The sequence below is a fragment of the Vulpes lagopus genome, chromosome 8 (genome assembly GCF_018345385.1).
Source record: "Vulpes lagopus strain Blue_001 chromosome 8, ASM1834538v1, whole genome shotgun sequence".
Lineage (NCBI taxonomy): Eukaryota > Metazoa > Chordata > Mammalia > Carnivora > Canidae > Vulpes > Vulpes lagopus.
Window position 1 is genome coordinate 17116509 of NC_054831.1, and position 27157 is coordinate 17143665.

The window sequence follows — 27157 nt, forward strand, 5'->3', positions numbered from 1 at the left end:
ATCTTCCATTGTCTGGGTGTACCACAGTTTATCTGTTCACCTACTGAAGGACATTTTGGTTGCTTGCAAGCTTTGGCTATTATGTACAAGGCTGCCATAAACAACCATGCGCAGGTTACATTTTCAACTCATTTGGGTGAATGCCAAGAAGTGCAATTACTGGATTGTGTGGTAAGAGAATGTTTAGTTTTGTATGAAACTGTCAAACTGTCTTCCAAAGTGGCTCTACTATTTTTGTGTTCCCATCACCAATGAATGATAGTTCCTGTGGTTGCACATCCTCACCAGCATTTGGTGTTGCTGGTGTTTTGGACATTCACCATTTTAACAGATGTGTAGTGAAATATCATTGTTATTTTAATGTGAAATTTTAGTGACATGATATTGAATATCTTTCCATACACTTATCATCTATATATCTCCTTTGGTAAGGTGTCTGTTCAGATATATTACCCATGTTTTAGCTGTATTGTTTATGTTCTTATTGTTGAGTTTAAGAATTTTTTTGTAGATCTTAAGAGTCCTTTATCAGATGTGTCTTTTAAAAATACTTTCTCCTAGTCTGTGGCCTATCATCTAATTTTTTTGATAATGTCTTTTATCGATCAACAATTTTTATTTTAATGATATCCAGCTTATTATTGTTTTTTCATGGATTGGTGTTATATCTAAAAAGTCATCACATTCCTAAGGTTAGCTAGGTGCTGGATCCCATCAAATGCTTTTTCTGGATCATTTGATAGAATCCTATGTTTTTTTCTTTAGCATGTTGGTATGGTGGATTATGTTGAGTAATTTTCAAATATTGAACTGGCCTTCTGTTCCTGGGATAAATCCCACTTGGTCATGGTATATGATATTTTTTAATGTATTATTTGATTATATTTGCTAATGTTGTGGGGGGAGTGCATCTTCCGAGAGATGTTGGCCTGTAGTTGTCCTTTCTTATAATATCTTTGTTTGGTCTTGATATTAGAATAATGCTGACCTCATAGACTGAGTTAGGAAGTATTCGTTCTGTTTCTATCTTTTGCAAGAGATTGTAGAGAATTGGTAGAGATTTTTCCTTAAATGTTTGATAGAATTTACCAGTGAACCCATCTGGGGCTGGTGCTTTATGTTTTTCAAAGTAATCAATTATTGATTCAATTTTAAAAATGGATCTAGGTCTATTTAGATTGTCTATTTCTTCTCCTGTGAGTTTTGGTGGGTTGTTTCTTTCAAGAAATTGGACCATTTTATCTAAATTATCCAATTTATGGACATACTGTTTTTCATAGCAGTCACTTGTGACATCCATGGGATCTGTAGTTTTGTCTTTTATTTCTGATATTACTAGTTCCTGTCTTCCATTTTTCTCAATTTGGCTTGAGGCTTATTGATTGCATTTATCTTTTCAAAGAACAAGCTTTTGGTTTTATTGATGTTCTCCATTGATATCTTGTTTTCAAATTCATTGATTTCCACTCTAATTTTTTTTTTTACTTCTGCTTACTTTGGATTGAATTTGCTCTTTTTTAGTTTCTAAGATAAAATCTCAGAAAATTAATTTTAGATTTTTATTCTTTTCTAATACATGAATTTCATAGTATAAATTTCCCTCCATGCTTGGCTTTTACTCCATCCCACAAACTTTGTTGTTTTTTCATTTTCTTTTTTTGATATTTTATTCATTTGTGTGAGAGAGAGAGCACAAGAGAGCGAGCAAGCACAAGTGGGGAGAAAAGCAGAGGGAGAAGGAGAAGCAGGCTGTTTATGTCTGTCCATTACAGATATCCAGTTCAGTGATAGTGTTGTTGACTTCAACTATGTCCTTACTTATTTTCTGCCTAATGTATCAGCCCATTACTGATATAGAGGGCTGTTGATGTGTTCAGCTATAATAGTGCATTTCTATTTTCTTGCATTTCTATCAGTCTTTACTTCACATATGTTGACACTCTGTTGTTAGGTGCAAACACATTACATATTGTTATTTTCAAGAATAGACCCCTTTGTCATTATCTGATGCCCCTTATTCCTGATAAATTTTCTTGCTCTGAAGTCTGCTGTCTGAAATATTGCCACTCCCATTTTCATATTAATGTTAACATTAATATTTTTTAAATCTATATGTGTTCTTATATTTAAAGTTGGCTTCCTGTAGACAACAAATAGTTGGGTCTTGCACTTGCCAACTTTAAATATAAGATGTCAACTTGACAGTCTCTATCTTTTAATTAGTGTATTTAGACTATCAATGTTTATTGATACAGTTAGATTAATACCAATCATATTTGTTACTGTTTTCTATTTGTTGCCAGTGTTGTTTCTATTTTTTTGTCTTTCAATCTTTTTCTGCAATTTATGATTTTAATTATTTTTAAATTATTCCATTTATTCTCTTTTCTTAGTAAATCCACTTTCAATTAACACTATATCATTTTGGAGGTACTGAAAGTAACTTAAAATAACAGTATTTATAATTCCTTAATCCTGTCCCTTGTGTTATTTCTATCATTCACTTATACCTAGATGGTAATCACTGAATTTGTTATTTTGAACAAACTGTTATCTGCTGAATAGTTAAGAATAAGAAAAATAAAGGGCCCCTGGGTGGCCCAGTCAGTTAAGCACCCAACTCTTCATTCCTATTCAGGCTATAATCTCAGAGTTGTGAGACTGACCCCTGCATTAGGCTCCATGCTTAGCTTGCCCTCCTCCTCACCTTCCCTCTAAAAAATTTTTAGAAAAATAATATTTTTTACTTTATGTTCACTTATTCCTTCTCTAATGCTCTCCCTTTTTAAATGCAGGTCTAAGTTTTTGACCTATATCATTTTCCTCTTTTCTGAATAACTTCTTTTAACATTTTAAAAAAGATTTTATTTATTTATTCATGAGAGACACAGAGGCAGAGACACAGGCAGAGGGAGAAGAAGCAGGCTCCTCACAGGTACTCAATCCCAGGACCCTGGGATCATGCCCTGAACCGAAGGCATATACTCAACCACTGAGCCACCCAGATGTCCCATCTTTTAACATCTTTCACAAGGCAGGACCACTGCCAACAAATTCTTTCAGTTTCTGTTTGCCTGAGAAAGATTTATTTTTCTTCACTTTTGAAAGATATTTTTCCTGGATATAAAATTCTAGGTTGGTAGTTTTTTCTCTCAAAATGTGCAATATTTTATTCTACTTTCTTTTTCCTTGAATGCTTTCTGAGGAGAAATCAGATGTAATTCTTATCTTTGTTCCTCTAGAGGCAAGATTTTTTTTCTTCATCTTTGTCTTTCCACAGTTTGAATATGCTATTCCTAGGTGTAGTCTTACTTTGGCATTTATCCTGCTTAGTGTTCTCTCAGACTCTCTGATCTGTGGTTTGCTATCTAACATTAATTTTGGGAAACTCAGTCACTATTACTTTATTTTTATTTTTTTTAAGATTTTATTTTTATAAAGGTTTTATTTATTTATTTTTAAATATTTTATTTATTTTAAATATTTTATTTATTTTTTGTTTTATTTATTTATTTTATCTTTATATAAAGATCACACCCTTGGCCAAAGGCAGGCCTAAATCACTGAGCCACCCAGGGATCCCCAGTCATTATTACTTTAAATATTTCTATTGCGTTCTCCCTTTCTTCCACTTCTGATATTCCCATTGTATGTATATTACACCTTTTGTAGTTGTCTCATAGTTCTTGGATCTTTCTTTTCTCTTTGCTTTTCAGTTTTGGAAGTCTACTGACATATCCTCAAACTCTTGTTCTTTCTTCAGCCATATCTGGTTATCAAGACATTCTTCATTTATGTTAACAGTATTTTTGGTCTCTAACATTTCTTTTTTATTCCTTCTTTTAATTTCCATTTCTTTCTTATATTATCTACATGTTTTTGTATGTTGTCTGTTTTTTTCTACTAAAATTCTTAGTTATCTTAAATTGCTGGCTTGATAATTCCAACATCACTTCTATACCTGACTCTGATACTTGCACTGTCTCTTTAAACTGTGCTTTTTGTATTGGGATTTTGTTCTGTTGCCTTCTAGTATGCCTTATAATTTTTTGTTTAGGGATCCCTGGGTGGCACAGCGGTTTAGCGCTTGCCTTTGGCCCAGGGCGCGATCCTGGAGACCCAGGATCGAACCCCACGTTGGGCTCCCGGTGCATGGAGCCTGCTTCCCCCTCTGCCTGTGTCTCTGCCTCTCTCTCTGTGTATGACTATCATAAATAATAATAAAAAAATTAAAAAAAACAAAAACAAAAACAAAACAAAAACAAATTCAAAATCAAAGTCATATCATACATCTTCTCTGACCACAATGCTTTGAAACTAAGAGTCAGCCATAAAAAAAAAAATATGGAAAGACCACAAATACACGGAGGTTAAATAGCATGCTGCTAAACAATGAATGGGTCAACCAGGAAATAAAAGAAGAAATTTAAAAAGTATATGGAAACAAATGAAAATGAAAACACAATGGCCCAAAACCTTTGGGGTGCAGCAAAGATGGTTCTAAGAGAGAGAAGCTTATAGCAATACAGGCCTACCTCAAGAAGCAAGAAAAATCGCAAGTAAACAACCTAACCTAACCTAAAAGAGGTACAAAAAAAGAAAAACAAACAAAACCTAAAACCAGTAGAAAGACAGAAATAATAAAGCTCAGAGCATAAATAAATGATATACAAACTAAAAACAAAACAAAACAAAACAAAACAATTGAACAGATCAATGAAGCCAGGAGCAGATTCTTTGAAAAAAATCAATAAATGCAAAAGACCTCTAGCCAGACTTATCAAGGAAAAAAAAAAGAAAGTACTCAAAATAAATAAAGTCACAAATGACAGAAGAAAAAAATAAAAAAAAACATAAATACAAGCAATTATCAGAGAATATTATGAAAAACTGCAACAAATTGGACAGCCTAGACGTGAGTAGATTCCTAGAAACATAAACTACCAAAACCGAAACAGGAAGGAACAGAAAATTTGAACAGACCAACAAACAGCGAGGAAACTGAATCAGTAATAAAAAAACTGCCAACAAACAAAAGTCCAGGACCAGATGGATTCACAGGTAAATTCTAGCATTGATAGAAGAGTTAATACCTATTCTTCCAAACTATTCCAAAAAATAGAAAAGTAAGGAAAACTCCCAAATTCATTCAATGAGACTAGCATTACCCTGATACCAAAACCAGATGAAAACCCTACAAAAAGGGGATCCCGGGTGGCTCAGCAGTTGAGCATCTGCCTTCAGCTCAGGGCGTGATCCCAGAGTCCCAGGATCAAGTCCCACATCGGGATCCCTGCAGGGAGCCTGCTTCTCCCTCTGCCTGCGTCTCTGCCCCTCTCTCTCTCTCTCTCTCTCTCTCTCTCTCTCCCCGTGTCTCTCATGAATAAATAACATCTTAAAAAAGAAAAAAGAAAAGAAAACCCTACAAAAAAAAAAAGAGAGAGAACTACAGGCCAATATCTCTGATGAATATAGATGCAAAAATTCTCAGCAAAATACTAGCAAACTGAATCCAACAATTCATTAAAAAAAAAAATTATTCACCACGATCAGGTGGGATTTATTCATGGATGGCAAGGATGGTTCGATATTCATAAATCAATCATCATGATTTATCACAACAATAAGAGAAAGGATAAAAACCTTATGATCACTTCAACAGGCACAGAAAAAGCATTTGACAAGGTACAACATCCATTCATGATAAAAAACCCTCAACAAAGTGGGTTTAGAGAGAACATACCTCATCATAATAAAGGCCATATATGAAAAATCCACAGCTAACATCCTCCTCCATGAGGAAAAACTGAGAGCTTTTCCTTTACAGTCAGGAACAAGACAAAGATGTCCACTTTTACCACTGGTATTCAACGTAGTACTGGAAGTCCTAGCTACAACGATCAGATAATAAAAAGAAACAAAAGGCATCCAAATCAGTAAGAAAGGAGTAAAACCCTTACTATTGGCAGATGACATGACATTATATACAGAAAACTTGAATGACTTTACCAAAAAACTGCTAGAACTGATAAATTCAGAAAAGTTGCAAGATACAAAATCAATGCACAGAAATCTTTTGTTGCATTTCTATACACCAATAATGAAGCAGCAGAAAGAGAAACTACAAAAAATTCCATTTACAATTGCACCAAAAATAAGATACCTAGGAATAAACATAATCAAAAAGATTAAAGACCTATACTCTGAAAAGTAAAAAACACTGATGAAATAAATTGAAGATGATACAAAGAAATGGAAAGACACTCCATGCTCATGGATTGGAAGAACAAATATTGTTAAAATGTCTATACTACCCAAAGCAGTCTACACATTTAATGGAATCCCTATCAAAATGTCAACAACATTTTTCACAGAACCAGAACGAAAAAATCCCAAAATTTGTATGGAACCACAAAAGATACCAAATAGTCAAAGCAATCTTTAAAAATAAGAGCAAAGCTGGAGGCATCACAGTTCTAAACTTCAATTTATATTACAAACTGTAGTAATCAAAAGAGTAAGGTACTAGCACAAAGACAGATTAATATAATAGAATCAAAAACTGAAAAATAGAGGCACCTGGATGGCTCACTCAGTTAAAAGTCCAACTCTTAGTTTCAGCTCATGTCATGATCCCATGGGTCATTGGATCGAGCCCTGCAACTGGCTCCATGCTCAACAGAGAATCTGCTTGAAGATTGTCTCCCTCTGCCCGATGCCCTCAAATAAATAAATGAATCTTAAAAAAAAGAAAGCAAGCCCTAAAATAAACCTATAATTATATGATTAATTTATTTTTGACAAAGCAGGAAAGAAGATGCAATGGGAAAAAGTCTCTTCCAACAAATGGCACTGGGAAAACTGGACAGCAACATGCAGAAGAATGAAACCTTCTTACATAACACACAAAAATAATTTCAAAATGGATTAAAGACCTCAATATGAGACCTGAAACCATGAAATTCCTAGAAGAGAGCACAAACAGTAACTTCTATGACACTGGCCATACCAACTTTTTCTAGATATGTCTCCTGAGGCAAGGAGAACAGAAGCTCAAACTACTGGAACTACATCAAAATAAAAAGCTTCTGCAAGGCAAAGGAAACGATGAACAAAACCAAAAGGTAATCTAAGGAATAGGAAAACATAGTTACCAATGACATATCTTATAAAGGGATAGTATCAAAATACACAAAGAACTTATATAACTCAACACCCAAAAACAAATAATCCAATTAAAAAGGGTCAGAAGACATGAACAAACATCTCTCTGAGGAAGATATACAGATGGCCAACAGACATGTGAAAAGATGCCCAATATCACTCATTATCAGGGAAATACAAATCAAAACTACAATGAGATATCATCTCACACCTGTCAGAATGGTTAAAATCAAAACACAAGAAACAACAAATGCTGCCAAGGATGTGGAAAAAAAGGAACTCTCATGCACTGTTGGTGGGAATGCAAACTGGTGTAGTGACAATGGAAAACAGTATGGAGTTTTCTCAAAAAGTTAAAAATAGAATTACCCTATGATCAATACTAATGAGTATTGATCCAAAGAATACAGAAACATTAATTCAAAGTAATACATGCATGCCTATTTTTATAACAGCATTATTTATGATAGCCAAGATACGGAAGCAGACCAGGTGTCATCAGCTGATGAATAGATAGACGTGTTGAATATGGATAACAAAGTATTACTCAGCCATAAAAAAGAACGAAATCTTGCTATTTGCAATGACATGAATGGAACTAGACAGTTTAATGCTAAGCAAAATAAGTCAGTCAGAGAAAAATACCATATGATTTCACTCGTGTAATTTAAGAAACAAAACAAGTGTGCAAAGGGAAAAAGGACAGAGAGAAAGAGACAAACCAAGAAACAGACTCTTAACTATAGAGAACTGATAGTTACCAGAAGGGAGAGGGGGGAGGGGTGGGTGAACTAGGTGGTGGGGATTAAGGAGTGTGCTTATAATGAGCACTGGGTATTGTATGAAGTGTTGAATCACTATATTGTACACCTGAAGCTAATATAACAGTGTATGTTAATTGGAATTAAAATGAAAAGCTTTAAATTTTTAAAAATTTAAATAAATAAATAAATAAAAGGGAAGAGTAGAAGACAATGAGCTTATAAAGGGATAAATTATTTGGAGTGAAATTGAACAGCTTCGTAAATGGTCACTGAGGCATTCTAGATCATTATGAATGGGTAGATAGCAACAACCTCCTGTGATTTGCATTCTTTGAAGAGAGACGCTAGGGGAGTTCCCACAGCTGTAATTGCTTTAACTGCTCTGAGTATGTAAATTTAGTATATTAAATTTAGAAGCATTTCAGCTCAAACCAGGTAAGAAACATTAAGTCATTCAAATAAATAAAAGATTTAATTATTCAACTTATATGTTATATTTGGGTAAATGTTTTTATGATATAAAGGATAGGCCTTGATGACTTTGTTTCTTCAAACTCATGGTTTGATTAAATTCATTCATTTATTCATTCAACAAACCAAATCCTTATAGATGTGCACACACTGTGCTAAAAACAAACAAAATTAAGAACATCACCCTTGCCAGCAGGGCACGTAACCTAGTTAGAGAGATAGGCACATAAATGGAAACTCAGAAAACAATGTGGGACATGAAATGATAGAGAGGTATACAGATATAGAAAGAGAAGAAAAGACACCCAATCCAGCGTGGAGCAGGAAGGAAGGAAGGAAGGAAGAGAAAAGAAAGAGATCAAGAAAGGCTTCTAGAACATAGTGGTACCTGAACAGAATATTAACAAGCCTGGCTTCTCCTCCTATAAACCTCATAGATAATAAATAATGTATTCTTTTATTTCTCCTTTAGCCAAGTCCTAAAGGCTGTGAATTCAAGAGATAAGAACTAGAAATAACTGGAAAATGTAAGAGGGCATGCACATTTCTACAAAAATAATAAGGCATCCCCAAAGCAGGAGAGGTGACATGGAGCACCGTGCAGTTTAATAGAGGTGATGCAGTGTTTGAAGCCTCTGTGATCTGTGCACATTATCGCAGGAGTGAGGCTGCTTAAGCGTCTGATCAAAAACATATTGGGGCATCAGTAAATAAATATCATTGCCATAAAATGATATGGTGATAGGTAGCATTTTATTCTTCAGACTCCCCAGGACTAAAGAGCTTCTGCAATCACTCACACATCTACAGCAGATAATACCTTCAGAATCAGGAAATGGACACTAGAATAAAAACCATAAGACCATAGCGTAAAATGTTTAATTGACAGAGAAGGAAATCTCAGAGGGAAACCTGTTTGCCTGAGGTCATGCTATTTACTGAAATGAAACCAGGATGCAGATCTCCATCATTTATTTATTCATTTAAAAATCAGGGATCCCTGGGTGGCTCAGCAGTTTAGCGCTTGCCTTCAGCCCAGGGCATGATCCTGGAGACCTGGGATCGAGTCCTACATCAGGCTCCCTGGATGGAGCCTGCTTCTCCCTCTGACTGTGTCTCTGCCTCTCTGTCTCTCTGTGTGTGTGTCTCTCATGAATAAATAAATAAAATCTTTAAAAAAAATTAAATGATATCTAAGTCCCTGGCTATGTGCTGGGTACAGAGTATGAAATTTAGACTCAGTGATGTCCCTACTCACTCAACCTCCTGCCACATATTTCATATGGCTTCACTCATAAATACTTTAGATGTATCTTCAAAATATAAATACTTTCAATAAATCACAACCCCTGTATTATTTCATTCAAAATAATTTGCTGAATATCTCAAATATCCAGTTAATAATGAAAGTATCTAGTTACCACTGATGAGTTTGTATGATTTTTCATGCAAATTGGATCCATATTAGATCAATAACAATGTACAATAAAAGCATCTCTGTACCTTTATTTGTTGAAGAAACAAGGTCATTAACTAGAATTCCCCAGTCTGGATTTTGCTGATTGCAACCTCAGTTTTCATTTAATATGTACCTCCACCTTCTGAATTTTTTAAGTTCCACAAACTAGTTTCTAGATCTAGTAACCTGATCACATTCAGGTTCCGTTTTTTGGATAAAAATACTTCATGGTGGCTCTGTGTACTTGCTATCACATTACTTCAGGAGATATGCAATGTCTGGTTATCTTTCTGTGACGTTCAGGTGAATCAGCAGATGTCGTCAAACTGATCCATCCGTTCTAAACAGAGTGCTATGTTACACAGGATGTCTAGACAAGGCCTTTAGCTGTGACCTAAAAGATGAAAAGAAGCCAGTGGTGCAGGGTAGAGGAAGAGTATAGCAGATGGAGGCCCTGGGATGAGAAAGAGCCTATGATAAACCCAGCTGTCCCTCTCAGGATCAGTGGAGCTTTTATTTCTATTCTCCACTACTCCCAGTAGCTCCCCCAATTTCCAAAAGCTACAAGTGGAGAACCCTCTGCTTAGATGTGTCAGGAACCTAGTGGCACTTCCAGGTGCAAGTGGCCACAAGTACATAACTTTGCTCTCCTGAAAATGCTTAGGAGCAAGACTACTTTGACTTAGACTTAGAGACCTAGCTGAGAAGACAACCTGGTCTCTCTCATGACACAAAGCAACCAGCCATTTTATTGAGTATGATTGCATGGCAGAAACGTGCTTCTTAAGGTACAACTGGGTGCTCGTTAAAGTGGTAAGGATAGATTCTAATCAGTAATATACTATTCCAATAGGGAAAGCTGCCAGTGCAAATTTAACTCCACTTCTTTATACAGAGGTGACTAGGCTTTTCAAAGAAATAAGGGAATAGGCAGGAGAGTGAGGAGGGTCTCAGTAGAATCAGGGCAGTGATAAATTACAAAAAGTTGGAAGGAGATATGGTTCCTGTGAAACCCATCTGAGTTTGCAAACTGACTTGTAGAAATTAGTCTCCCTCTTCCACGGAGGCTGGAAGACAGGAGCCCCATCTTCAGGTGTTGGCTGGAACAGACAGTAAAATTTTTTGACAACCTTGAGTTTTCTGGGGCAGCTCTTTGACAGAGACTAGGGTCATCCTAGGGATGTGATCCTGAGCGGTTAAAAACTATGGTAGTGGGATCCCTGGGTGGCTCAGCAGTTTGGCACGTACCTTCGGCCCAGGGCATGATCCTAGAGTCCCGGGATCGAGTCCCATATCAGGCTTCCTTCATGGAGCCTGCTTCTCCCTCTGCCTGTGTCTCTGCCTCTCTCTGTCTCTCATGAATAAATAAATAAATCTTTAAAAAAAAACTATAGTAGTGTTTGTTCAGGTCTTTATAGGTCAAGGTTGACAGGCCTAGTCAAGAAGAGGGTTCAGAGAAACTTTAGAGTGTGGTCAAGGAGAGATTTTTTTTTTTTTTTGTCAGTTGCTTTGCTGTAAGTTATCAAACGGGATATTGACCTGAAAATGCTTGAAGGAATGTAAGACAACAGTATCAGATGACACGTTCATTCATATAACCAATCATATCCCTTCCCCTCCTTCAAAATGCTTATTAAGATTCTTCATTGCAACTGAGTTCCAACTACTAAACATTCTGCCATTCAGGGATAACGATGTGGGAAGCAAAGGCAGAAGAAGAACAATTATTAAATTTCCTTACTACTTACAGCCCATTGACAAGTCCTTGAAACAGGCAGAGTGACATTCCTCTAGGGACTCAACTGCCTCGATGCTGACACTTTGCTAAGGGCAAAAGGCAATCGTAGCCCGACCCCCAAGACCCTGTAGGTCTTCTGTAACCTATAAAAATTCCTTTGGAAGTTCCCTTTATCTCTAACCCTCCCCCCAAGATATAGGTTAGGAATCATCCTCCAAGCATATGACCCAATGATAGACATCAGAAGGGTCTCATGACTGAGGGTTTACTGAACAATAATAAGCGACCTTTCCTAACAAAAGCTAGACCCCTCAGGGTCCTAGAAACTTTGTTTCCAAAATACCTTAGAGGTTCCTTCTGTTCCTAACTCCCTCAGAACTTGCAAGCATATAATGGGTCACTCTTAATGACCCCAGTGCAGTTCTTTCTGGCCATGGGTCCTGTCCCCTTGCTTTAATAAAACCACTTTTTTGCACCAAAGATGCCTCAAGAATTCTTTCGTGGCCCTCGGCTTCAAACCCTATCTTTCCTATATCATTAACACTATACTAGTGCCCGGAATTTTACATACATAACATTTCCTTTAAGCAGAAGATTAGGGGACGCGCGGGTGGCTCAGCTGTTGAGCATCTGCCTTTGGCTCAGGCTGTGATCCCAGGTCCTGGGATCGAGTCCCACATTGGCCTCCCCTCATGGAGCCTGCTTCTCCCTCTACCTGTATCTCTGCCTCTCTCTCTCTGGGTCTCTCTCATGAATAAGTAAATACAATCTTTAAAAAAATAAAAAATAAACAGAAGATTAGATACTTGACCAAGAGCATACAGCCAGTGGGCGGAAGAGGCCAGATTCATACCCAACTCTGGTTGAGCTGGTGACCCAGTTCCATTAAACATGAACCGCCTTTCATCTTTTAAATCATTCAACTAAAAAAGAAAAAAAAAAAACAATTTATTCTTCACACACTGGACAGGTTCACGGCTGGGAAGATTTTCCGTAACAATCTTACATACGTGAGCTCTCAGTCATCCTAACAAGATTCTAAGTTACTGGAGGGGCAAGGGTCAAGCTGTGCACCTTTCAGTTGACAAACTATTTCTTCGGCATCAAATTTAAGCCGCTGCACCTGCCCTGAGGGCACCAGGGAACAGGATGCCGACTAGCAAACGCTAACTGTGCAGCCCAGGGAAGGGGTCAACGGTGAGTCACGGTAACTGGAGAAGGTTTCAACGGAGATTAGAAGGGAATTCCGGGCAGCCCGGGTGGCCCAGCGGTTTAGCGCCACCTGCAGTCCAGGGCGTGACCCTGGAGACCCGGGGGCGAGTCCACGTCGGGCTCCCTGCACGGAGCCGGCTTCTCCCTCTGCCTGTGTGTCGGCCTCTCTCTCTGTGTCTCTCGCGAATAAATAAAATCTTAAAAAAAAAAAAAATCAGTGTGCACACTGTCACTCAGAACTTGAGTGACCCACACTTGTTTATCCGCTGACATTACCTTAAAAGAAAGCTACCTTGAAGTTTAAGTGTCTGAAGTCGAGGCCGGTGCTGGAGCGGCACAGCGATTCCGTGCGACCCCGTTGCCTCTGGCGCCCCTCAGCGGGACGCTATGGTCCCACTCCCTGCAGCCTCCACAGTTTAGGAGCCGAAGCGTCAGCCTCTCTATGACGCGTCGTCACACTCTATGATCCGCGAGGGGGCGGGACGCTTACCTACCCGCCGCGCACGCGCGAAGCCCTTCTCGCCGCACAAAGACGGCGGGAGGAGGGGCCGACGCATGCGCCTTGAGCCCGTCCGAAAATAGGGTCATCGCCCCGCCTCCCGGCGCAGGGAGGGCAGAGAGAAGCATGCGCTTAAGGAGGCGCGGGACTTATTTCGCGCTGGGGGTGGCGATGACGTAATGACAGAGGAGGAGGCGGTCAGGGAACGGAAGCCGGGAGGGAACTAGGGCGGAAGGGGGGACCAGGGCCGGGGTTGTGTTCGGAGCCTTGGCGGGGCTGGGGTTCCGATGTGGTCCCCGGAGCGGGAGGCCGAGGCCCCGGCCGGGGGAGACTCGGCGGGCCTACTGCCCCCCGAGTGGGAGGAGGACGAGGAACGCATGTCTTTCCTGTTCTCCGCCTTCAAAAGGAGTCGCGAGGTGAACAGCACCGACTGGGACAGCAAGATGGGCTTCTGGGCACCGTTGGTGCTGAGCCACAGCCGCCGCCAGGGGGTGGTGCGCCTGCGTCTGCGGGACTTGCAGGAGGCCTTCCAGCGCAAGGGCAGTGTCCCGCTGGGGCTGGCCACCGTGCTGCAGGACCTACTACGGTGAGGGCGGGCCGGGTCGGGGGCCGGGGGCCGGGGGCCGGGGGCGGGGGAGGCTCCCGGAGGGGACCGCGCCCAGCCCCGGGTCTGGCCCGCAGGAGCGCATCTGTGTGTGCTCGGCAGGCAGAGGAGGACAAGGAGGAGGCTGGGTTAGGGGTGTGGAGGGGGCAGGAGACGGGGCAGCGGGCAAATTATGGGGCCGCAATAGGCCGATGAATTCCATTGAGACGGTAGGAGGAGAAACCCGCCTGGCACAGGTGACAATGACTTGTCTTGCCTGCAATCCCGTTGTGTAGTTGTTTCGTGGGGCTTCCAAATTTGAATTACCCTTGGAACGGCAGATCTGTGACATAGGATGTATTGAACCGAGGGAGGTCAGAACTAAGAAGAGAGCAGTCGTGGGGAAGAGGCCCCTGGGGATCCTGCCAACAGCCCCGGGCTCATGTGTCTGGTTTGGCTTGTCCTTGGCACAGGCTGTTTGAAGCAGAGGACGTGAAGCAGGTTAGGGGCTTTACTGGGTACCTTGGTGCTCTGAAAAGGTTCTGTAGGTGTTACCTGCGCTACGTGTGCAGGGTTTTGGAGGCACCTGAGGCCACAGCATGGATATCTAAGAGATGTACCGCACTTAATAGAATGCGAATACTTTGCATGCACCATTCCCTTGACCTCAGCAATCCTGTGGGCGAGATGATAGAATTACCCTCAGCAGACAGAAGAAGGGACGGAGGCAGAGAGAAGCAACTTACTCGAGGTCACACAGCGAGTGATAAGTAATGCCAGAACAGGACCCCTAGTCTCCTGATTCTAAATCGTTTGCACATCACATTGTAGACAGACTGAGAGCGGCCTAGCTGGCATACCACCTCCTTCAGTGAAGGAAGAAAGTCAACTTTGATATGTTGCTTGGAGTTTGCTGCTTGTCCTGATTAAGAGGCCTTCTTTCTCCCCAGTGCCTTTGCATTGGCTGACATTGATGGGACAACCCATTTCTGAAACTTATTGTTTCTGAGAAAGCGTACTGTGCCAAGTTTTAGTTCCTGCCTGAGGTGGGGTACAGAGGAAACCATAGTTCAAGTCGAGGAGGAACAAGAACAGTCTGGGTTTCCTATTGCAGTAGGACCGTTCTCTACCTCTTCCAATCCAGAGACCTTTAAGACCTTGGTTTCTTCTCCCCTGACTGCTGGCACTCTACTGATGCTTCCTGGTGCTTGATGGGGTCTGACACCCAGAGAATTTTTCAGGGAGATAATCCTCCATGGAAGCAGCATAGGATAGTAGTTAACAGCTTTGCTTGAGGGCCAAATGGTCTGGGCTCAGATCCTGGCTCTGCCACTCGCTACGTTATGTGCCCCTCTTTAAGCTTCAGTTTGACCAAGTATACAATGATGATGATGAGAATTGTAGTTAGGTTTGTTGTGAGGATTTGAAAACACATTCCTAACGTAGCTCTTAGCAGAGGGAGTGGTCTGTGATAAGCATTCAGTAAATAGAGCTGCTTATTACCAGTACCGTACTTATGTCCTATCTCCACCCTAGCTCAGGAATAGCAGGAAACCTTTTCTCTGAACATCTTTGTATATTTCTTTAGGTCTTGCATTAACAGTAACCCATTTTTTTGTGATTCTCATTTTATCACATTGAGCTTCATTCGTTAAAAGAAGTCTCAAAGTAGGCTCTGCAGCCTTGTGGAGAGCTTGTATTTTGAAGCCAAGTTATAATTTAGATTTGGCCCCTCTCGCCTCATTCCCTCAATTTTCTCAGTAACTAAAATGCCAACAACATCCATCTCACAGAATGAGGCTTTCAGCTGGAGCTGAAACACTGCTGCTCATAATAGCTGGCACAGAGTAGGTACCTAATAAATGGTGTTTATGGTGATGATGATCAAATTTGTCTCTGGGGGAGAAGGTGGGGACTGGAATGGGACATTGCACTAAGCCACCGTATGCCCTTTTCTTTCTTTGCCTGCAGTCGAGGGGAGCTGCAGCGGGAGTCAGACTTCATGGCCAGTGTAGACAGCAGCTGGATCTCCTGGGGGGTTGGAGTCTTCCTGCTGAAGCCCCTCAAGTGGACTCTTTCCAACATGCTGGGGGATAATAAAGTTCCTGCTGAGGAGGTGCTGGTAGCCGTGGAGCTGCTTAAGGTGGGTGCTCAGAAGGGAGAGGTGTGGATGTCATCCATGGCAATGACAGGATCCTCCACACTCCTATGTGTGTCCTTAGAAAAAGAACATCTTTTTACACAATGACAGTTGATAGCTGGGTTTATCTGACCTTTTGTAGCATTATTTAGTTGTTAGTTGCCCTGTACATTGCAAAGGTGTTCCTCTGTCTAGGAACTGTCACATATAGTTGATTGCTTTCTGTGTTTGTAGAAATTAGTTATAAGCTAAAGTTAAGAAAACTCTTTGCCTTCTGTAGTTTACTGGTAAGGATTTACCAGGATTTCTGAGGACCCTGTGACTTCAGCTTTGCCTTCCCTTAAATCAGCAAAACAGGTTCAGATTTCCTCCTCTGTGACTGTGATCCTTCCCTTCCCAGCTTACTGATGGTCTTAGTTCCACTGAAGAGGCCACCAGGCCCTTGGTCCCTCCATGCTCTTCTGGTCGGTCAGCTTCCTCCAGGCTGGCTTTCCCCACCTAGCTTAGAGCATGCACACAACTTCTTCGCAGCTCTCTTGGGCCACTCGAGACACCAGCACATCCACTGCCCTAGGCCAACCCCACAGTCTGCCATCCCTGTAGAGAAAACCACCCTGTCACCAAGACCAGGGTCCCTTTCACAGAGGAGAGCCCCCACAGCCATCCCTCAGCCCAGTTTTTTGCCTTTTCCCAGCCCCCTCACACTTGCCTTTTGTATGTCACCCCAAGACTCTGCTGACATTTCACTGAGAAGATGGAATCTCCTAAGCCAGGCCTTCAGTTTTCTGTCCTTCTACATCCAGTTGAACATATTTTGAGCCTTAATTTCTCCCCAGGCTCAGAGGATGAAACATCCATGTGCTCTTGAGTCTGTCTCTACCCTGCTATCCTCCTTGTCCCATCAATTAGCTTCTTGATCTGTATATTCTATCTCCCTCTCTTGGTGCTTTCCTTCCTCAGCCTCTAAACCCACTCAAGTTTTTCCCATCACAGCATGACTCCTTTGTGGGACCCAGCCACTGTCTCATTAGTGCTCTGTTTCTCTCCTTCTTGACCAAGCTTTATCTCCACCACTTCTTCACCTTTCACACACTCTTTAAGCCAGCACACACCCGCTTCAGCCCCACACTCCACCAAAACTGCTCTGTGTGTATGTGTTTATAGAATTGACTGAACACCTGGTAGTAAAAGTATACCGTAGACAGTACTTATTTTTGAAACTCACAGACCAAGCCCAACCCCAGAACCCCAGGACCTTTGCATAGTCCCAGAGGCTTCACACAGTTGGAGCCAGCTCAGCATCTTTATCCCTTACTCCAAAAGAAACTCCAGTTTCTCTTCACCTTGACAGACGCCAACCCTCTCAACCCTCAGCTTGAGGTGGAGGTCTCCAAAATCTACCACCTCTCCTTGCAGACCCTCAAAGTTTGACTGAACAGCATGCATTTGCTTCAAGGGAAGGGCTCTTTCCCTTTCCCTATCCACATGGGTATCTTCCCACGCAGTGCCCTGAGCTCCAGGACTTAGCCAAAGCCGTCCAAAAACTACAGGATGGTTTACATGGTTCTGTGCCAAACCCGTTCTTCTTTGCAGTCTCTTAGCTCAGGTGTTTTCCAACCTGGAGCAAAGGGAGGTAGACTCCTTTATCCCGACAGATGTGGTTTTGGATTCATAGTCTTTTGAGAGCAATGGCAGAGATGGAGGTGGGAGTGGAATTAATAACATAGATCTTCCAAGAACCAACAGTAGTTTTTAACCACAGTGTAGTTTAATCTTATTTAAGTAGAAAAATAAATCTCACTCTGCAGCGCCTTGGTACTGTTAAATCTATACCCAGTTTACATCACTAAACAGAGCTCCCAACACTTAAGCTCATCCCATGACATCTGCTTTCAAATATATGGTGACTGCACTGTGTTCTCCTGGAATGGAACTTTGTTTCTCTGTGTAAAACTGAAAAGTCTTACATGGATATTTTTTAAAACAAAACCTACTTCTGAGGTAAATTGATTTTCCCAAGTCTAGACACTGAAAGCCAGTAACTTTTTATTTTATTTGAAAAAACACAAAAAAAGTAAAAATTGGCCATACATCTTGCTATTTGAAATAATTATACAAAGAAATGAACATTTCCTTTCTATTCATCCCATTTCCATCTCTTTGGGTACATTCCTCTCTGCTCAGGTGTGTGCACACACGTATGCTTGTGTGTTCACATGTTTTCTTACTGGTGTTGTGCGACACCATTGTATTACTTTCTGTTTTATTTTGTTGTTAGCACTTAATGCTTCCTGAAAATATTATTTACTTGTTTACTTACTTATAATCTGTCTCTCCTACCAGAAGGGAGAAGTTCCATTGGCACCAGGGCTCTGGGAACAGTGCCTGCTATATAATAGAGTCAATAAACATTTGTTGAATAAATACATGAATATACACATGCATACAAAAATATGCATGCACACACATTCCTTTTTTTCCAGAAATAGAATCTTATTTTATTTATTGGTCTGCAACCTGCCTTTTTTTCTTTACACTTTAATATGTTATGAGCGTCTTTTCAGGTCCCTACATAATGTAGATCTATGTCATTCTTTCAGATGGCTACATTATAGATATGCCACAATTTAAGCAATAGTTACCACCCAGTTGGACATTTAAGTCATTCCAAATCTCTCTTGTTACAAAAAAATACTTCTTTGACAGCCTTGTGTATTTATCTTATGCACTTGTATTTCTATTTTTATGGAGTAGATTTCTAGAAATGTATCTGTACAGAAATTGCCAAATTACTTTTTAAAAGTTTGTACTAATTTACACTTTCATTAAAGTGTTCAGGATCCTCACATCCTTGCTAGCCCTGGATAACATGAGTCTTTTAAACTTGCAAATATGACAAACAAAAAATAATGCTTCCTATTTGGGATTTGAGCAACTTTTCCACTATCTGCTGGCCATTTACAGATCCTCTTCTTTGCATTTCCTGTTTATATATTTTTCTTGTTTTTATATTGGATTATTTGTTCTTTATAATTATGAGGGTTTTTTTGTATGTATTAGGGGTAGATATATATAATATATTTTTAGTGTTAGGGATATAAATATTGTGTTCTGGTCTCTTTTGCTTTTCATTTTTATTTATGATATCTTTTACCATATAGAAGTTCCCATGTTTCTATAGTCAGATCTCTAACATTTTCCTTTATGGCTACTGAATTTCCGGTCTTACCTACAAAAGCATCCTCTACTTCAAAGTTAATTCAATTTTTAAAATGTTTTCTCAGAGGTGCCTCTGATGTTGACTCAAGTCATCATCTCAGAGTCATGACATCCAGCCCTGTGTCAGGCTCTGCACGCAGTGGGGAATCTGCTTGAGATTCTCTCTTTCCCTCTGCCTCTCCCCCCACTTTCTCTTTTTTATCCCTCAAATAAATAAATAAAATCTTTTTTAAAAAACATGTTAACAAATATTTTCTCAATTTAGATTTCAGTAATTTGGCATTTGTTTTTGTATATCTGGTAAGGAAAAAAATTTTTTTTCCTAACAGATAGCCAGAAGTCTTAACGTCATTTTTTTTTTTTTAATTTTTAATTTATTTATGATAGTCACAGAGAGAGAGAGAGAGGCAGAGACACAGGCGGAGGGAGAAGCAGGCTCCATGCACCGGGAGCCTGATGTGGGATTCGATCCCGGGTCTCCAGGATCGCATCCTGGGCCAAAGGCAGGCGCCAAACCGCTGCGCCACCCAGGGATCCCCTTTTTTTAAGATTTATTTATTTATTTGAGAGAGAGAGCATGCACGAGCGGCCGGAGGGGCAGAGGGAGAGAAGCTCAGACAGATTGCTTGCTGAGCACAGAGCCTAATGTGCTGGACCTCAGAATCCTGAGATCATGACCTGAGCAGAAATCAAGAATTGGACACTCAACCGACTGAGCCACCAAAGTGCCCCAACATCAATTGTTAATGTTGTTCATCATTCATCTGTTGGTGTGGACACCATACTATTTTTGCTACAGTAGCTTTATAGTAAGTATTATTATCTGACAAGGCAGGTAAATCAAATGAAAACTTTAGTCTCTATCTTATTAGGCTCTTCTGCTGCTTTTGACACTGTTAAATACTCACTTATTAAAATTTTCCATTTCTTTAATTTTGTTGTTATAACACTCTGGATTCTTCTTGGCTCTCCCTAAGTGGTGCTCTGGATTTCTTTTGTGAGTTCCTTCGTCTCTTAGACATTGGTCTTCCTTCAGTTTATTACTTTGTTCTCTTAATTTCCTTGGGTAACTCATTTACACTTGGGATTTGAATTACCTTCTATATGCTTAAGGATTTTCAGAGTTATATAAATTGCCCTGGTATCTCCTTTGAGCATCAGATTTGGATATCCAGTTATCTGCTGTATGGATCTTCTTGGATGTAGTTAGGCATCCCAGACAACATGTACAAAATGGTATGTTTTGTCTTTCCTATAGAATATGCTTTTCCTTCTGTGTTCTTGCTCTTAATTAATAGCATCACATCCTCCTGGTCACTCAAGCCAGAACCCAAGATCATCCTGGACTCCTCTTTCTCCTTCAACCCTATGCCCAATTACTATGGACTGCCTGTTTTATCTTCTGAATTTTTCTTGAACCCATCCCTTCTCTGTCCCTCTTACCACTACCCTGTTCAGTTGCTCTTAGTCTCTTGCATAAATGGTCTCTGTTCCTCTAAGCCTAGCTCCTACAATCCATCCTTTCCCTCTTGTCAGCTAGTTCTCTGTTAATCCAGCCTTGTCATTTCCCTTCCACAACTACCCACCATCTGCAGAGAAAGGACAGCAAAGAAAATATTGTAGCTTGTATAAGAGAGAAGTGCTGGACACCTGGGTGGCTCAATGGTTGAGCATCTGCCTTTGGCTTTGTTTGTGATCTTGGGGTCCTGTGGGGAGCCTGCTTCTCCCTCTTCCTATGTCTCTGCCTCTCTGTGTCTCCCTCATGAAAAAATAAATAAAATATTTTTTTTAAAAATAGAGAGAAGTGCTTCTGCTCACTCTCTCTCCTTCCTGTCTACATCCATAAACACCAAATTGATTCATACTCCATGCCGTTGCTCATGACCATCCATCTTCCTGAAATACCCTTCCCACCGCTTTACCTAGGAACTTACCGTTTGTAATTCGGCTCAGCAACCATTTTCCCCCTAAGCAATCTCTGAACTCCTGGGTATTCCTTCCTTAGATTTTCATAGCATTCTGTGCATACCTCAATAAGTATTTCTTATTAAAATTTATGGAAGACTAAGAGGATAATTTCCATGTGGGAGGAACACAGTGGCATTGTTTCTTGAAACTTATATTTCTTAGGCTCCTCAAAAAAAAAAAAAAAAAAAAAACAAAAACCCTCTCACCTCATTGCCACACACTTCACTCTTGAGACTCTTTATAGATTCAGTGATGCTCTTGTTTGCATTATTGCCAGTTGGCATAAAAATGGAGAGACCTGGGACACCTGGTTGGCTCAATGATTGAGCGTCTGCTTTGGCTCAGGGTGTGATCCTGGAGTCCCAGGGTCGAGTCCCACATTGGGCTCCCTGCATGGAGCCTGCTTCTCCCTCTGCCTGTGTCTCTGCCCCTTTCTCTGTGTCTGTCATGAATAAATAAATAAAATATTTTAAAAAATAATGGAGAGACTGACCGAAGGGAATTTGGATCTCATCTCCTCTACCTTCTTCAATTTGTAAGAGGGATGCTGAGGACCAGTGAGAGGACTGGTCTGGGGCCACATAAGCAGGGCTCAGCTCTCAGTCATGGCTATGCCACACCACCTCAGACTCCTCCTCCTTCCCTCAGTGCTGGGAGACACAGAAACATAAAGTCCCAAATGGATATGCAAGCACAGAGCTGGCTCCCAGTACATACCATGTACCTCATTTCATCTGCATACATCAGACTTCCCTCCAAGGTTTAAAGAAACTGAAACTCTTTTTCCTATTCCAAAGCTACTACTTTAGGGAAGGCAGGGCCAGTGCTCCCTGCTCTCGTCTTGCAGATCATGGTTTGGAGACACAGGGTCAGGGCTCACTGGGCACCATGGGCAGTGGCCAGGCATGTAAGCACACTTGCCTTTCTGCAGGAGAAGGCTGAGGAGGTGTATCGTCTGTATCAGAACTCCCCTCTCTCCTCCCACCCCGTGGTGGCCCTGTCAGAGCTGAGCACCCTCTGTGTGGGCTCCTGTCCGGATGAGAGGACCTTCTACTTGGTGTTGCTGCAGCTGCAGAAAGAGAAGAGAGTCACAGTCCTCGAGCAGAATGGGGAAAAGGTACGAAAGTCGAACTGTTCATGCACTGACTCACCAATGGCTTATTAAGTACATACTGACATGCCCGCCAGCATTCCCGCCTGGGGATTTCTCAGCATTTGTGGTAGGGGCCCCAGTAATTTGTCCCTGTCCCTCAGATTGTGAAGTTTGCCCGAGGGCCACATGCCAAGGTCTCTCCTGTCAACGACGTAGATGTTGGGGTATACCAGCTGATGCAGAGTGAACAGCTGCTCTCGCGCAAAGTGGAGTCCTTATCCCAGGAAGCAGAGAGGTAACTACCCCTGAGCTGAGCACCCTCCCACCCCCACCCTGGCTGGCCCTCAGAGCCAGCAAAGCATTAGTGTCTTTAAAAAAAAAAAAATTTTTTTTTTCGTTTTACTAATTACAAAGTACTGACTGCTCAGTGCAGCAATCATGCAGAACACAGACTATCACAAAGGAGAAAAAATGAATTTTAATTCTTCCCCCCAAGATTATATCTGTTAGCATTATGTTTATGCTCTTCCATGCCAGTATCCTTTTAACCAGTGTTTGTCGCACCAGACCTTGTCTTAGGGACTTAGGAATTACAGTAGTGAACAAGGCTAGTCTCTGCCTTCCAGGATCTTTCTGAGGGGTTCCTGCTTTTCTGCCTAGATGGGGAAGGCAGCCCTGCTAAAGGCACATGGACACTTCTCTAAAACATTGCTATGTAGACATTGAATTAAAATGCTCACTTCTAAAAATAATAATAATAATAATAATAATGCTCACTCCTTCTTCCAGTGGGAGAAACCCAATATTGTGGGAAAGCCAGGGAATATGTCCAAGGTCATTGTCAGTGTTAAGAATTGATCCCTTATCTCCTGGCTCCCAAAATGGGAATCTGTTGTTAAGGTGCCCTGTTGGCACGTTCTCCTTCCCTGGGGGCTGAAACAGCTTATCCTTAGTGGGTTTGCCTTTCTTGCATGCCTGTGTTCAAGCTCATGTCTCAGCCTGCTGCGGGAGTTTGCCAATGGGCTCTTGGGTATTGTTCTTCTGGCCATTGGGTGGAATCAATTTGATTTTCAGATTGGAAAGCACCTTAATTGAGTGGGATGCTTGGGGACTATTCAAGACACTGCCACCCCCATCCTATACCATAGTCATCTCAATCTGTCCCCTGTGTTTCATAGGTGTAAAGAAGAAGCCCGCCGGGCATGCCGAGCAGGAAAGAAGCAACTGGTGAGTTTTCTTACTTCCCTCCAGTTGTGTACCTGTGCCTTGGGCTGGCAGTGTGTGGTGGGCGTCCCAGCAGTTCTGAGAGGACCGTGGGGCTGGAGGGGAAGAATCTGAAGATGGTCCAGGTACCACAACTTGTTTTACAAATGAGAGAAGAGGAGGTCTGAGATGGTCTTATCATCTGAGAAAGCCTTGCTTCCTCTTTGGCCTGCCTCGCTTACCCTAACCAAGTCTCCATGCCCCCCAGGCACTGAGGTCTCTCAAGGCCAAGCAACGGACAGAGAAGCGTATCGAGGCCCTGCATGCCAAGCTGGACACTGTTCAAGGCATCCTGGACCGGATCTATGCCTCCCAGACAGATCAGATGGTAGTTACCGCCCCTCTGCTCCATCCAGTGTCTGGCTGGTCTCTTGAGCATACTCCTCGTTCCCTCCACCATTCCTGTGCTGTTTGGAGAAGGCCTGGGTTTTTTCAGGATATGGTTGGGATTGTGCTTCTCCTATTGGGAAGTTTTGGCCTTCGTGAACATGGGATGAATCAAGTGTGGGTGGCTAAAACAAACCAAACTAAAGAAACCACAAAGCTGTCATTTGGAGATGTAGGTATTTTGCCCAGTGTTCTTCATTCACAGTGATAACTTTGCTTTCTCTTTAGGTTTTCAATGCCTATCAGGCTGGGGTAGGAGCACTAAAACTCTCCATGAAGGATGTCACAGTAGAGAAGGCAGAGAGCCTTGTGGATCAGATCCAAGAGGTACAGGAAGGGCCCGGGAGGAACACCCACAGGAGGAGGTTCTGAGGGCAGGTGTGACTTTGCTGCCCTTCCTCTTTTCCCAAACTGGACTCTTTACCTTGTGGACTTGAGGAAGATTTTCTCAGATGGGGCCACATTACTTTGTAACCCTGAACATGGAGCCCGAAACACTAAGACCTCTAGAGATGCCACTCTGCATTCAAGGCCTGTGCTTTTCTCTTACAGCTGTGTGACACCCAGGATGAAGTTTCTCAGACTCTGGCTGGTGGGGTGACCAATGGCTTAGGTAAGTTGACAAGGCAGTTCTGTTCTTCCTGCTTTCTAAGAGGCCTTCACTTCCTTGTGCTGGGATGGGTTGGGTCATAGATCTACTTTTCCTGGTGCAGGCAGGGCTCTCCTCGCTGGGGCTCACCCGCAGCAGCAGTTAGAAGGAACTGTCATTTCCCCGTTGGTAGACAGTACTGTTACTCTCTGGGCCACAGGGATCTTAACTCACTAGAGTTCCGACTGGAAGATCCTCCTTCGAGGGCAGAGAGAAGCAGGGTCAGTTCTGTGGTGTTAGTAAAATATATCCCCTTGATGACTTAACTCTGAGTAGGAAAAGAGTATTTGCTTGGAGGTGCCCTCTGCCTCCAGACTTACATGATCCTTCTAACCTACAAGAAGGCCTGGACATCTTTTGTAAAGCTGAGCTGAGTTTTGCCATCCTCAGTCCTTGCTCCCTAGACTTTATGTGTCCTCAAGTCCTCTTTTCTTTCCAGATTTTGACAGTGAGGAACTAGAGAAAGAATTGGACATCCTTCTTCAGGATACCACCAAAGAACCTTTGGATCTGCCTGACAACCCCCCTGAGACATTTTATACCAACAGTGTGCCTAACCCTAGGATCTCGGACGCTGAACTTGAAGCTGAACTTGAGAAACTGTCCTTATCAGAAGGAGGTATGGAGCTGTATTCGCAGGGTTGCTGGTGGACCTGGGGCCCTCTAGGCGATAGTAGCCAGGCACAGGGGTGGTGAGTCCCAGCCTCGTTACTCAATTTGCCAGATACCAAACCCCGTGAGGGAATTACAAGCTCATTATTTATATTAAGATTCAATCTCGTAAACACTGGGATGCTTTCATCCTAAAGGCTGCCCGGTGTAGAATTCAGTCTTTCTTCTCATTACAGGTTTGGTCCCAAGCAGTAAATCTCCAAAAAGGCAATTGGAACCGACTCTCTAAAGCCATTCTAGGACCCTCAAGTGAAGGACCCTCGTATAAAAGAGAGACCAAGCTTGTGTGTGTGTACATAGTTATTTAAATGAGAAACTCTCAGAATTTGTTGGGAAGAGGAGGAAGGAGAACTACTCTGATTTATCTGGATGCTACCACTTACTACAGGACAGATGTAATTTCTGGAAGCGTGCTCGCGAGGCGTGCTCCCAGCTGGTGTCATGGACCTGCCTTCTCATCTTTCTAGTGCCACAATTTATACAGTTCTGTGTGTGACCTGTCGTCTCTCATAGCCTGCAGTTCTTGCCATTGGCTCCGTTAGGTTTGTCTTCACCCGCCAGCTTCGTTCCAGCCAATGAAGGCGAAAGAGTTGCAGCTTTGCCAAATCAAAATCAATCCCTTCTCCCCACCCACCCCACTGTTGTTTCCAGGACTTTATTCTGTCCGTAAGGTCAGGTAAACAACTTGTTCCGGGCCTGCTCTGTTTTCATTGGTAATGAGAGGAAGCAAAATCAAACAGCTGCCACTTTATGGAGAAACATACAGTGTGAAAGGTTGTTCTATGGGGTCACTGGCCAAATTTTCCAAGTGTTCAGAGAAAGAGGTCACCCCTGAGTGTCAGAGCCACAACAACTGGTGAGGGGGCTTGTGTAGTTGGGGGATGCTACTGCCTCTTCCATCTTACGCAGAAGATCTGCGGACTGGAGAGTTATTTTTAGTCTTTTGAACTTGAAGGGGAGAAGCCCAGGTGACTACAGGGCCCCAGGTGTCCAAACTCCATATATTTTTTTAATGAGGCAGAATTTTTGCCTTGCCCCCATCCTGGACTAACTTAAGTATAACTTAAATATGTGTATCAGAACAAGCCACACAACCACACAACCTCCCCTTCTTGAGCCTGGCACATGACAACAGATCCGTGGTTTGAACTTCCGAAGCATTTCACTTTGTAGCCCATTGCTCAGGGCAGGGGATCTCAGCCAGGATGTGCAATAGAAGCAGAAGACTGTGGCCTTCCGCCATGTGTGCTGTGTGATCCCCCGGTCCTGCGCTACACCTGTCCTGCCTCCTGAAGTCCTGTCTTCCTTCTTGCTTTGATGGACTGGGGAGGATGGTACGGGGTGGGGCAAACAGGAGGGTGTGAATGTTCTGGCAACAGGGAGAAGCAAGGAGGACAGCCGCACTGCCACTCTGCTGCCACACTACAAGTATTTCTGCCTGGAGCCCTTTGCCCTGTCCCTCCTCCTCCGGGAGGTGCTGTAGAGCCGAGGGAAAGAATTTGCTCCAGGCCAGGAGCATGAATTACTACTTGTTCAATTTCTCTCCTACTTGACCTTGGTAAACTGAAATGTTGGGGGTGAAGAGAAACAATCACTATTTTTTCTTTTTTATCTGGTAAATAATTAAAAAAAAAAAAACCCGAGTGCTTGTCCTTGTCTTTTCTTAGGTTGGATAAAGTTTCTTGTGCCATCATGCCTCCCTGCCTGCACCTGCAGCGTAGACACCCTCCGGGTCTTTGGCTGAAGGCCACAGGAGAAGGGAGTAGCTGTGGAGTGTGAGGGCTGAGCTGGGCCGTGACGTCTGCTTGCTCTCACACTGACCCCGTTGCTGTTCTGGGAGAGGAGGCATTCTTTGAAAGGCCTCAGTTCACAGAGT

At 42.1% G+C, this 27157-nt stretch overlaps 1 protein-coding gene and 1 long non-coding RNA gene across 2 annotated transcripts in view; one reads left to right on the forward strand and one right to left on the reverse strand.

Annotated features, from left to right (window-relative positions):
• The window catches only part of LOC121497636, a 32530-nt gene extending 19298 nt beyond the window's left edge, over positions 1-13232 (reverse strand). The window contains exon 1 of the long non-coding RNA XR_005989529.1: positions 13085-13232. This is a non-coding gene — a long non-coding RNA (uncharacterized LOC121497636). The remainder of the gene's footprint in view (positions 1-13084) is intronic.
• A 293-nt stretch (positions 13233-13525) lies between these two features.
• On the forward strand, positions 13526-26924 carry CHMP7 (charged multivesicular body protein 7). Its single transcript, XM_041768011.1, has 10 exons — positions 13526-13893; positions 15862-16033; positions 22149-22334; positions 22472-22605; positions 23489-23537; positions 23782-23901; positions 24189-24287; positions 24513-24573; positions 25049-25228; positions 25458-26924. Exons 1-10 carry the CDS (start codon positions 13595-13597, stop codon positions 25508-25510), a joined length of 1353 nt encoding a protein of 450 aa, XP_041623945.1. The 5' UTR covers positions 13526-13594; the 3' UTR covers positions 25511-26924.
• The last annotated feature ends 233 nt before the right edge of the window (positions 26925-27157 follow it).

Excerpts from the sequence above, each read along its gene's own strand:
- CHMP7 (XM_041768011.1), top strand. The coding sequence starts at position 13,595 with ATGTGGTCCCCGGAGCGGGAGGCCGAGGCCCCGGCCGGGGGAGACTCG. Across the intron at positions 22,335-22,471 it reads TCGAGCAGAATGGGGAAAAG|ATTGTGAAGTTTGCCCGAGG; the intron begins GTACGAAAGTCG and ends CCTGTCCCTCAG. Across the intron at positions 22,606-23,488 it reads TTATCCCAGGAAGCAGAGAG|GTGTAAAGAAGAAGCCCGCC; the intron begins GTAACTACCCCT and ends TGTGTTTCATAG.